This window comes from Anarrhichthys ocellatus, unplaced genomic scaffold (assembly GCF_004355925.1).
Source record: "Anarrhichthys ocellatus isolate YVR2014 unplaced genomic scaffold, GSC_Weel_1.0 scaffold4, whole genome shotgun sequence".
In the NCBI taxonomy this organism is placed as follows: Eukaryota; Metazoa; Chordata; class Actinopteri; order Perciformes; family Anarhichadidae; genus Anarrhichthys; species Anarrhichthys ocellatus.
In genome coordinates, this window is record NW_022280034.1 from 4,697,913 (window position 1) to 4,710,529 (window position 12,617).

Genomic DNA, 12,617 nt, shown 5'->3' on the forward strand with positions numbered 1-12,617 from the left:
ATATCTAGGGCAGTGGTTCCCAACCATGTGCCACTGAGGCCCAAGACTACGCAGGATTTCATTCCTGTTGAGCTCTACAGCAGCTGATCACTTAATGAAAAAATCAGCTGCTCTTTAGTTTGGAATGATTGGATGAGGATGATGATGATGGTGGTATGTGAACAGATCGGCAGCCTGTGAAAAACAACTGATTATTGACTTGTGGGATTAATGATAGATTTAATCCAAGTATGTTTTGTGTACAGTTAGGAACAAGGACAACAAAGCTGGACAAATAAAGGCAGAGAATAGACGGGAATATTATGTTCAAGTATGTGGGGAAAAAAAGCTGTATATAAGAATAAAATATATTATATAAATATATATATAAAAAGCACCAATGACCAACAATAAAATTAAAATAAAGCGTCTTTTTACATCAATGTTTTTATGCATCAAAACTGCATTATAATAATGTGAGCAGTGGCGGTTGGGGATTGGAGGATTGGTGTAAGAGGGTTATTTGTAAGCAAAAATGTCAAACATTTGCTGGTTTCAGCTTCTTAAATGTGAAGATTTGCTGCTTTTGTTTATCTTATATGATAGTACATTTTTTTTAAATAACCCCACGGAAATTACAAGGGGCTATTGTTCAAAAACTAATTTTCTACAGACTAAAAGCTAAGAATTAAACTAATCGATTCAACCGGGAATGAACGGCAGATTAATTGATAATAAACATTCTACTTCGTTTTGTGACTAAATACCTGCAGAACTTCTGACAATCTGCCTCGGCTAATTTTTAATTATCAATCCTTAGCACGCTAAGACACTACACTAAGATGGTGACCATTAGCATTGTGAGCACGTTAGCATGCTGACATTAACATAAAGTACAGTCTCACAAAGACCGAACACTCTTTACTCTTTATTTGAATCTAGATCCTGTTGGTGGTGCCACATCATTTAGCTCTGGACCGTCTTATCGGCTCACTTCTCGATCATTAAATGTTGATTGAGGATTATTCATATCTCTCATTAAATATTCATAACATGAAGGATTAGCAAATCTGTGTCAACGACATTCCTGCTCTCAGACTCGCTGTAGGGAGCGACGTAAAGAATCAGCGCTCTCATACGGAGCCATTAATTGCGTTTTTTAAATTTATTTTGACCTCAAGCTGAGCCAGATAGGCATCTTCAGTTTTAGCCTGAGCTCCTAGATGTAAACGAGTGTTGTTGCCACAACACCGCCACAGCTTCCACCGCGTGAATGCAACTTTTAAACGAGTAGTGGGAGGAGAGCGGCTGGCGCTTTTTTCTGCCTCAGTATGTCCATTTATCTGTCCAGCTCCCCCAACATTAGTCCTCCGCTCGCTCTAATGCAAACACAAAATAGCTGTTGGTTGCCATGTCAGCACCCCCCCCCGCAGGGATTATGTGTTGTGTTGGGGACTAAATTAGCCGGCTCCCGAATTCTAATATCTAATATGAGGAGGGGATGCTAGCTGAGGTCACAACCTCCTGAAAGCTGAAGACTCTCTTTCTTTCTCACCTCACAGCAAAGCCTGTTGAGACAGCAGGAGCGCGTTGAGGAGCGAGTGCAGGAGATCGAAGAGCAGCTCTGCAAACTGGACTCTGACAAGTGTGTGGTGGAGGTGAGTTTTTTTGTTTTTACACCCTGAATCTTTTGCCGTCAACGCAACTACACACATTTTCCGACACAGCGTTGCATGATACAAAAGGGACATTTGAGTGGATTGATGTGTGTGTGTGTGTGTGTTTCTCTACAGGACAGGGTGTGTGAGCTGAAAGAGGAGGTGCGTCTGCAGTACCAGCGGATGCACCAGCTCCTGGAGGAGGATCTAGGTCGGACTCTGGAGGCTCTGGACCGGGCTCAGGCTCGGTTCTGCCAGGAGAACGCGGCCCAGGTTTTGGCTCTGGGCGAGCAGCGCCACGAGGCCCAGAAGCTGCTGAGCTCCATCCACACGGCCTTCAGTAAGGCGGAGGAGCTGAGCTTCATGAAAAACACCAAGCCGGTTAAAATCCTCACAGACAGGTGAGAGCAAAGTTTTCCTTTTTTGCCTGTGGGTCCAAGCTGACATCTTATCTTGAATTTTGCGTGACTCTTGGCATTTTTTGCAGGTCTCAGGCATGTGTGGGCAGCAGTATACCTCCTTACAAAGTGGGGAATCTAAACTCTAAACTATTCCTATCTGAAATCTCAAAAAGAGAGAAGAGCTTGAAGAGAACGCTGGAAGGTAGGATCTCAAAAAAACGTTTTAATGGGTTTTAATCCAGGACATGAATGTGTTTTTATTTAAATGACCACTTTCCTCCTATTATTTCACACCTCTTCTCTTCTCCTCTCTCAGTTCCCCTCACCCCTCCTTCGACCTTCCTGCAGTCCGTTCCTGCGTATCCCAGCGGTCAGACCTCCGGAGCAGAGAAACGGAAACATTCCACTGCCTTCCCAGAGGGAAACGGGAGCGTCGGAAAGACCGCCGCTCCGGGTTTCAAGGACTCCTCTTCCTCATCTTCTTCCTCATCGTTAGCCAAACAGCCCTACCTGGGCTCCGGCTCCGCCTCTGGAGAAGGTCAGTCTACCAATCAGCAGCCTCTCGGGCCCTGCGGCCCGCCTCACATCAGCGAGGGCGGCGGGACGGGAAGCGGAAGCGGCTCTCTGACCAACCACCATTCAGGCTCCGTGTTCGCCTCCTCGCACTTTCCTCCTGGAGGCAGCGGCTCCTCGCACTCCTCCCAGCAGGCCGTGCTGCCTCAATATGGCAGCCGTAAGATCCTGGTGTGTACGATGGATAACTGCTACTGCTCCGGAGTGCCCTCGGTGTCGGGCCACCGCGGCCATCCCCCGTACCCACGCTCTGGCTCTTTCCCCTGGGTCAGCACCCAAGACTACCCCCCTCCTCCCGGCCTGGCCTCTGGAGGTCCGTCCATGCAGGGCCTGGCAGTGAGGGACTGGATAGACGCCTCGCAGACACACAGACATGCAGATTTTTACGGGCTGTATGGGCAGCCCTCTACAAAGCACTATGTCACCAGTTAACAAAGTAGACACACACACACACTTGGATATAGAGACAGGCACCAAAATAGCACACCGTTACCGTCTTATTAACTGGAAAAAAAACAGTTATACTATACACACAGTAAAATATTAAGATTTGTACACACACACACACACACACACTGATCTAGAACATGTACACACATTCGGGGGCAGGGTTGATCTCTTATGTGTTTTTATTTTCTTCTTTTCTTTATTTTCAGTCGGTGTTTCATGTAGTGTATTATACGTAAAAATGCTAAACCAACACGTTCAATCTGGCACAACCTAGCTCAGCGTTTTACACATAAACAAGAGAAGCCTAAGAGGAGAGATTGTGACATGCATCTTTTTTTTTTTTTTTTTTTTTTTTTATAGAGCAGAAGATGGATAGAAAATTAACTTTTATTAGAAAACGCCTCTTCGTGGCTGCTCACTGACGCTAAAGGGAAAAGAGATGAAAACCGTGCAGTGTTGAGCTTTCCAGTTTAGCGCCTCATGTTTCTCTCATATAATCACCCCTCTAGTTGTACTGAGATCAATTGCCTTATGTTATTATTAGCGTCATATTTTTTGTTCTGCCCAGCTGTCATTGTTTAGTAGATCCTCTTTAAAGAGGGACTGCGCGGTCCCTTCGTGTCTCTCGTTTCCGTCATCATGGCACCTCTTCCCTTCTTTGCTGAGTTCAGGGATGGACCGTACGGCTTGAACACAAAATGCTCTTCCATGGAACTCCCACAATGCACTTGTGGACGCCTTGTTATGCCTGGACTACAGATGCTGCCCCGCAGAGGGACACTGGAGCTGCATCTGAAGGGCCGGTTGACCCTGGCCCAAAGAGTTTTGAGGATTTGGCCCTTATTCCTAGCACTCCCTTCCTGCTATCAGGCTTCCCACAGGACAGAAAATCTTCTTCTGACAAAGACTGTTTCCATTTAGTAATTACTCTGACTTTATGTTATTTGGTACATCTGTAGGTTTCATGCTTGTCTAGAGAGACTCTTTGATTTTAGAGGAAGAGGCAAGACTGGACAGACCAAACCAATCAAGCATCTGGAGAATCTGATGATGCTGTAATTGTACTTCCTGCAGGGCAAAGATGTCACTTCCTCTCAATAAGCACACGAGCTCTTGGCTTCCTGTTTGCAGCTGAAATCATGCAAGGAAGAGTTTTTTTTAAAAGCACTCAAAAGAAGAACAATAGGGGGGTGGGGGTAAAATGTATGCAGTTTTAAAAATGAGTGTATGGAAGAAAAGAAGGGTGGGAGGAATTTTTTTTCATCTACTTTTTCTAAAAGAACAAGACTGGACTGCGAGATGTAAGCAATTGTCGTCATCCTAAGAAGGAGCCGTTACAACCGTCAACTTAAAGAGAAAAAACAACAACATAAAAAGTATCTTTTTTTGTAAATATTTTGTGAAATGGAAAAATTACAGACGTGATTTGGAGAAGGGTTCCAAATAAACAAACACATTTAAACTGGTCTCTGTTGTCACTCTGTACGTGCATTTTCTTTCATCTTCATTTAAAGAACAAGGGTGGTATTCAACATTTTTGTTATTGTGCATTTTGCCCCGAGCTCCAGCAGCAGCTTCAACTTTTGACAATAGAAACACTGCTGCTCTGTGTTTGGGAGAGGATAAGTTGTTATCCTCGTGTTCCTCCTTCTTATTTTGAGTAATAATAATAAAAATTGCTTTATTTATATAGCACCTTTTTTAAAACGGTTTACAAAGTCCTTAGACAGAAAAAGCAGCAAACGCAATAAAAAAACAGAAAGCGGTTAACAGTGAGAAACTAAGGTAAGAGATAAACCTTGATAAAACAATACAATAGATAAAACCAATCGATACGATGAAAATAAATTAAGTAAAAATATCAATAGAATAAAGCAGTAATGTGACATCACATAAAAGCCAGTCTGTAAAAAATGGGGTTTAAGAAGTGATTACTAGTCTTTTAAACTTCCACACTATAGACTCACAAAGTGTTTACAGTCTGATGCTCTGATAAATATATTTTTAAATACCCGGCATCAAATTATGAAACCACACTCTTTTTTTTTTTTGCGGCAGAGTTTGGGTCATTTTTGTGGTATGAAAATGTTGTGACCATACGTTAATGCTGCATTCATGTCATGTTAGTGTCGTACAGCGTTCATGTCTTCATCAAATTTGAAATTACAACTCAAAAACTTTTGACTTTTTTAACATGTTATATTTGACTTAGAAACCAAACAAACGTGTCAACCAAAGTCTATTGTTTTGAAGGTGCTTTGCGACATTTTGGGCGGTGGCGGCTCGCAGCTAACAGTGCTAACCGTGCTAACAGTGCTAACCGTGCTAACAGTGCACTCGGCAACAAAGCACAGAGAGCTACTTCCTCCTCTGCTCAGGTAAACATCACTCCACTTTATCTTTACACAGCAAACAGTCGTCTGCAGCTGGATATTAATAAATGTTGAGTAGAGAACCTTTATTGTAAGTATGTTTGATTTAAGTTTGTATAGTGTTATCATTACATGGATTAATACAGCATCACACAGCTGTTGTTGGACATGAATGAAGCTCTATGATACACAGGATTAAGTTATTAAGAAAATACTTGTTGAAAAACGGAAATACCACCAGCCTTATTTAATATTTCTCACATTTGTGCAAACACAGAATCTAAGCGTTTGTTTCGTGCTCACTGTTGGTTTCATACAGTCATCTCTACACAGTCATCTGCTTACTCTTCATGACTTTTAAAAAATAAAAACGACATCCGCCCACTTGTACTCAAACAACCGTCCATCCTCTGTTGACCTTTCTTAAACATGCAAATAATCTGCCTGTCTGCAGTATTAGTGTATTTATTTAACTTTAAAAGCACACATCCACAGGAGGACACTTAAACAAACTTTAAACATCTCTTGTGTGTGCCCGGTACAGACAGCTCATGGGTATGTGTGGGTGGAGGCCTGCAGAGAAACAACAGGATGAACAGAACAAGTTTTGAGATGAGTAGTTGTTTGTTAAACTCAGCCTGATTAAGATGTTGCATTAATGCTCCCGCCTACCCTTCCGCCTCACTCCCCCTCAGACAGCAAAGACGGTCCACTTGTGTTTATGTGTTTTGAGTGAACAGGAAATGAAAATACAAAAATATATATATTTTAGTAGAGAAAAGTTAATGTGGAAAGACTTTAGGGAATTACTCTTAATCACTTTCTTACCGAGAGTTAAATGTGAAGATTGATACGAGTCTCATGTCTGTCCGGTAAATATGAAGCTACAGCTAGCAGCTGGTTAGCTTAGCTTAGCATAGAGACTGGTAACAAGGGGAAACAGCTAGCCTGGCTGTGTCTAAAGGTAACTAAATACACCCACGTGTCGTTTTTGCAATCACATTGTTTTTGTACAGGTTAAACAAACAAGATATGACATTTGTAACCTTTGGACAGAGCCAGGCTAACTGTTTCTACCTGCTTTCAATCTTTATGCTAAGCTAAGCTAACTGTCTGTAGCTTTGTACTTAATGGACAGACATGAGTGACTCTCAGCAAAAAGATGAAGCGAATATTTCCCAAAATCAAAACTATTCTTTAATTTTCTTATTTTTTTGTTATGTACCATTTTCAAGGGCAGTCGTTACCTTTTAATCTCAAACTTAAAGTTAACATGCGAGGTGCAAAGTCCTTAAATTGCTCCAAAAATGGAAATCTACTAACTCCATGTGCTGAAGAAGATCATGACTACAACTGAAAGCTCTAGAAACCGCAGCTCAAGGAACCTCATGATGAAGTCGAGAATGAACTTTCAAGACTTGAACATTCATTCAAAAATGTCACTTTGAGTTTCAGAACGCCATTTCTTTCCTTCTAACGCCAATCAGCGGTTAATGTACAAGTAAAAACAAACATTTTAATCATATTGCTTCTTCTCGCTCCACCCTCGTCTTCCTCCCACCTCTTTCCCATCTTGAGGCCTGATGTTTTTTGTTTCTCACGTCAGCAAACCTCAGCAGAGACACAGGCAGCCAAGAGCTGCGGGGTCGGAGGTGCAGCATAAATTACAGCGCTGCTTTTCTATCTGTCACTCTGACACACACACACACACACACACAAACACTCCCTCTCTTTTTCTCTCTCTTTCTCTTGACACATATTTTCTCACACTTGCACACACAGCTGTTGCACAGCTGTCTGATCCATGAGGAGAAAGGCAGTAATCCGGTCGCCTACGTCTTCAATATACTGTATATCACTGACACACACACACACACACTGTCTGACTATCTTAAATTACCCACAAACACACTTTTATACACTTATAAAATGACCACAGACCCTTTTCTTCTCTCATTTGGAGGTTGTAATGAAACAGAAGTTGTTAAAACACCAAATCTGCCTTTTTACATGTTTTTTTGTGTCGCCTAGCCACTGGTTAGCTTTAGCTTAGCATAAAGACTGAAAACAAGGAGTCTCTGTCAAAAGCAAAACAAAGCATACCAGCATTAAACTCATTAATTTACATGTTTTATCTTTTTTAGTTGTCTGTTTATTAGTATTTCTGTAAATAAACAGTGAACACTACATACAAATTATATAAAATATTACAAAAACAGAACATAATGTAGAAAGGCTACAGGGACACACATAAGGTGCAACAGGACACAGCAAATATACAGTTTTTTAACTCCGGTGTACTTTGTCCAGAACAACAAGCTGTAACATGTTCAGCAGTGAGTTTTAGAGTTGCTGGTTGGCAGCCAGGCAGGCTAGCTGCTTCCATCTGTTTCCAGTCTTTATGCTAAGCTAAGCTATGTAGCTTCATATTTAATGTACAGACATGTCAGTGGGATCAGTCTTCTCATTGAATTCTACGTCAGAAAGCGAACAAGCATTTTCCCCAACAGTCTACCTGTTCCTTTAAATGTGTCTATGTTTCCACATGAAACTCCCAAGGTGCATCGCTCTGTGTTTCCCATAGTGCCTTGTGAGAATTTAATGTTACAAAGAGTAAAGAGGAAAAAATGAGGGAGAAGAGAGTCTTTGTGAGAAGAGAGGAAGCCTCGACAATGAGGATCTTTGTGAGCGAAGAAGAAGAGGTCGTTTGCAGGTCTCTGAGGTCCAGGGAATCAGTCACATACAATGCTACACAAAATAAAACACATGGCATACTGTTCCCATACCGTAGGAACACACTGTAGTGTATTTTTCAGGACTTCTGGGATCTTCCTGTTAGTTTTTCTTGCAGGACTTGTAATTTATTGTTCTTATTAGTGGCCTCTGTAGGTCTAATTAGCCACATAACTAACAACACCTGTGTGGGTGTGCAGGGCCTTTAATCTATAATAATATGTCATATTAGATGATCATGTGTTTTCTATTTAAAATCAAAGTAACCATAACAGTTAAATAAAATAAAAAATACCTTTTCCCTCTGAAATGTAGTAGAATAGAAGTATAAAGTACATGAACTCGAGTAGGACCTAACAATGTTACCTTAAGGTGGCCATCTCTCCCCTCTAACATGCAGGCATCACAGGTATGCATGTGGCCTCATGTCTGCGTGGTTTGTGCAATGCAGATTGACAGTCAGTTATTTGTGGAGGAGAGGATCCAGCTTCTCCTGCTCAGCCTCAGGCCATGAGGTATTCACACAACCAGGTGGATACAGCACCACCTGCCTTTAGCAACAAAATACATTTTATTTTATATTTAGTGAACTGCAGCCCTTTCTCTGTTACAACCGGGGGAAAAGTAGACAGTTTATTTATTTTGAATAATCTCAGGTGCCCGAAGAAAGCTTGAAGGTTAATGATTAATCTCAGAAATAATCTAATTTGGGGTTCATTTAGTGTACATCTTGAAAAAACGGCAAAGATTAGAGAAAAGTCACAATTTTTTTTGTCTCATTTACTACCCTGAAATTCACCGTACAGCCTCTTTGATTACACACTGGTTTATGTTATCTACATGTGGAACTAATAGGCTACCTGCTCTGAGACAAAGTGGTCTTCACTTCAGTCAGCATCACTGAGAATCAGAGTGTATTTGAAATAGTTTTTGAGACATTATTTTTGTGTGCAAGTAATATTTGTACAAGAGTATGATATAGTGCTATATCCCTTCCAGCACATTTAAACACTGAATTCAATGCACCACTTAATCCAGTTTGCTGTACTCTACCCCAGCTGCTGTCTCCCACAGAGGCTCTAACACTGTCATGAACAGCTGACTTCACCTGCTGCTGGTGTGTGTTTGACCACGAGAGGCTGGAGAGATCAGAGTGAACTGAAGTGTGGTAGTGCAGGGAGCAACGTCAATCAATAAGTAGGAACGCAATGATTTCAGAATGTTTTGTCTTTTTATTCACATACAGTACCTTCAATTCTGGAGAGATTACATTCAAGAATATCAAAAGGAAATGCCAAAGGAGTGAATTCCCTCATAAAACCCAAAGAGTACAAAGAAATGCATTGGGACGTACAGTACGCAAACCTAAAATCTGCATATGTTAGATATGCAAACATTATAGACTACAGCAGGGTAACATATACTCTATAACATGAGCGTAACGTAACATATGACCACAGGGTCATATTTACACTTGATCCAAAAATGTAGTTCCTCTAAACCATTTAATCTCATCTTTTTGTTTTTTATACATATTAACATGTACAGTATCGTTCTTTAGTGGGAAGAGTTGGAACCGTTTCTCCAACGTCCTTTAAGTCACACACACACGTCACACTGGTTGTTGTTTGAAAGCACTCTACACTCTACTTCACCATAAATAAAACAATTACAAAAATATACCTCACTTCAAACAGAGCCATCGTGGAATGGTAAAAAACAAACAGCACAACCTGGAAGAATAAGATGGAGGAGAAGGTGGGGATGGAGATGGGAAGGGGGGCTGGTTTCCAGGGCAGTGTGTGAAAGAGTTTAAAGAGCAAGCTGGAATTCCAATGAAAGACAGCAGTTTAATGGGAATGTTTGAGGTTGTGACAGGCTGTGGGTGATGGCTGCGATTGGCTGGGACAGTGGTGGTGACGCGGGTAGTCGGGGTGGAGGTTGATTTCCCGGCATGGGTTCCCTTTGAAGTCGAACCGCCCTCCTCTGTGTGGAGGCCAACGTAGAAAGATGTGCTGACATTAGTGAACCAGTGATGCGGAGATGCAGGGGGTTAAAAACTCCAGGTCCATGTTGTATTAGTAGTGTGTTTACATTCACAGGTATATCCCATCGTACTAAGGCTCAGGAGGGTGCAGTGTGTGTCAGTGTATGTGTATGTGCTGCTGCTGCTGCTGTTCCTCCTGAGAAGCAGAAGACTAGAAGCGAAGCTATTTTTTCTTGGAGTTGACGCTCTTGCAGACCCAATTCATGCCCTCCTGAAAGTGGGTTGAAGAGAAACAGCAGCGTGGTGAGAAGAAGAAAACAAAAGGCACATAAAGATGAATGCTAAATCAGTAACGCTCAGTTCGTAGGCTCACCTGAATCCCCTCACCAGTGAGGGCGGAGCAGGACTGGATCTGCCACATGCGATCCCGGATGGTGTGCAGATTGAGACCCTCTGCGATCTCGGAGGCCGGGGCGGCTGTCAGCAGGTCCTGCTTGTTTGCAAAGATCAGCACAGGAACGCCGCTCAACTTCTCCTCATCCAACAACTCGGCCAGCTCCTGCAACGCACACAAACGTCTGTCAATTATACGTAATCACACACGCAAATTCTGCCACAGAAAAATTATGTTACTACAACACAGAGCTGTAGACTTGAGAGTGATTAAGACTCCTGCGAAACATAATTTCATACAGACTTAAAGGCCAAAACAGCTACATCTCCTGATTTGAGCTCCTAAAATCCTAAAAGCATAAAAAAACCACTTAGACAGATGCTAGTAAAAGCCAAGTAAAATCACTGGTTTTAACAATTTTTGTTTTTCCTCACTCTAACAGTAAACTGAATGTTTTTTTTACCTGACCCGTCTCCTCAAATCTCTTTCTGTCAGCACTGTCAATGACATAAATCTGAAACAAAAGAGAATGTTCCTTGTTAGCATGTGCAGCTACTTCAACAGATCAAAACAATAATGTAGACTTTGATTTAAAAAAAAAAAAAATGCTTATTTGTTGTGTTCGATGCATCCAACTCCTCTCACCAGCACGTCTGTGTTTTCAAAGTAGTTTCTCCAGTACGGCCTGATCTTCCTCTGGCCTCCAATGTCCCAAACATTCAGTTTAAAACCCTGAGACTGAACGCTCTTTATGTTGAATCCCTGCATAGAACATAGAAAGCAAAAGGTTAGACAAGTCCCAAAAAAAGTGATACACCCCTGTTGTGTTATGTCTGTTTGCTCTCATATAGGTGGTGTTTATGGAACTTTCCTCCATACCTGTGTGGGGGTGATGTGGCTGATGTCCTCAGATGCCAGCTGTTTGAGCAAGGTGGTCTTCCCACCGTTGTCCAAACCCAGCAGCAGTATCCTAACCTCCTGGTCTGGTGTGCTCTTTAGCTTCCGCAGGATGGACAGCAATCCCTGCAATAACAACAAAACAGTGAAAATATCCATGTGATAATACTTTAACCAGGGGGGGAGCACTGTTGCAGCTGACCACCATTGTAGACATGCACCTCTTCCTTCCATCCACCGGGATTCCTCACTTACAGGCCGTGCAAGTGCACTTCTAGTCCCCACTGTGGCTTGTGAAGATGTGCAAACACTCTCCTAACGGTACCAATACGTGAAAACAACCACGGGTCCCGTGAGTAGCTAGTCACTTCAACTTCTTTGGTTTCACTGTGCCTTGTGGGCTACCTAGTTGTTTGAGCGCAGAGCTTTAGTTCATGCTAGTTAACGGCACGCAAACAGGAGCTAAAAGTAGCTAACGTGCTAAGCTAATCTCCCCTGATAACCGAACGATGCAACAACGGTTGCAGTTGAATGTTTTTTTTCTCGGCAAGTTGCAAAACAGCGGCTGTCATTAAACCCCAAATGTATTCAACTGAGCGTTTACTTAATGTGAATACGTTCACATTTAACAATGTGTTAACAGTTAATAGCTAATTAATACGACAGAATTAAACTCACCATCTTTGTTGCCTTCTCTCCTGGAGACGCCGCCGAGGGTTACTAAGGGGAGTGACGTCAGACGTACGGTTACGCACAAAGACCTCGGGCACGAGCTTAAACATGGAGGATGAGCTCAGTTAGTTAACTGCCTCAAACGGGATTAGATCGCAGGATTTAGTTTTTGTTTTTTTCATTTTCCCCCTCTTAATTAATACTATTATTATTTGTATTTGTATTATTTCCATCCCTTAGAACAGTGATGAAACTTTTACTCTAAAAACTGCACACTTCCGGTACAGTAGGTGGCGGTATGCACCTATTCAAGTTGCTTGCGATCCGCCAATCAAATTAGAGAAGAAGAAGAAGAAGAAGTTAGCTGCCTGCTAACTAGCTAAATGTTTCAAATGCACTGCCAAGAATAGTTGGACGTGTTTCATTTTGTGTGCGGTTCTTGCCGTCAGACGTTGAAATAAGTCACTACACGTAAATGTGTTTCATTTATACACTGAACGC

General features: G+C 42.0%; 2 protein-coding genes across 2 annotated transcripts in view; one reads left to right on the forward strand and one right to left on the reverse strand.

The window, feature by feature from the left end:
* Positions 1–4,523, forward strand: part of trim8b (tripartite motif containing 8b) — a 9,426-nt gene extending 4,903 nt beyond the window's left edge. Inside the window, exons 2-5 of the mRNA XM_031843018.1 lie at positions 1,542–1,637; positions 1,773–2,038; positions 2,125–2,240; positions 2,355–4,523. Of these exons, the coding sequence (XP_031698878.1) occupies positions 1,542–1,637; positions 1,773–2,038; positions 2,125–2,240; positions 2,355–3,043 (1,167 nt within the window). The 3' untranslated portion in view covers positions 3,044–4,523. The remainder of the gene's footprint in view (positions 1–1,541; positions 1,638–1,772; positions 2,039–2,124; positions 2,241–2,354) is intronic.
* A 4,855-nt stretch (positions 4,524–9,378) lies between these two features.
* On the reverse strand, positions 9,379–12,207 carry arl3b (ADP ribosylation factor like GTPase 3b). Its single transcript, XM_031843022.1, has 6 exons — positions 12,123–12,207; positions 11,427–11,570; positions 11,193–11,309; positions 11,011–11,061; positions 10,527–10,712; positions 9,379–10,424 (listed from the first exon to the last, which is right to left on the reverse strand). Exons 1-6 carry the CDS (start codon positions 12,123–12,125, stop codon positions 10,377–10,379), a joined length of 549 nt encoding a protein of 182 aa, XP_031698882.1. The 5' UTR covers positions 12,126–12,207; the 3' UTR covers positions 9,379–10,376.
* Between the last annotated feature and the right edge of the window lie 410 nt (positions 12,208–12,617).

Bases quoted from the DNA above. Each gene is read 5' to 3' on its own strand.
- arl3b (XM_031843022.1), bottom strand. The intron at 10,713-11,010 runs GTAAAAAAAACA...TGTGCGTTGCAG, and splicing joins GATTTGAGGAGACGGGTCAG to GAGCTGGCCGAGTTGTTGGA. The intron at 10,425-10,526 runs GTGAGCCTACGA...ACCCACTTTCAG, and splicing joins TCACTGGTGAGGGGATTCAG to GAGGGCATGAATTGGGTCTG.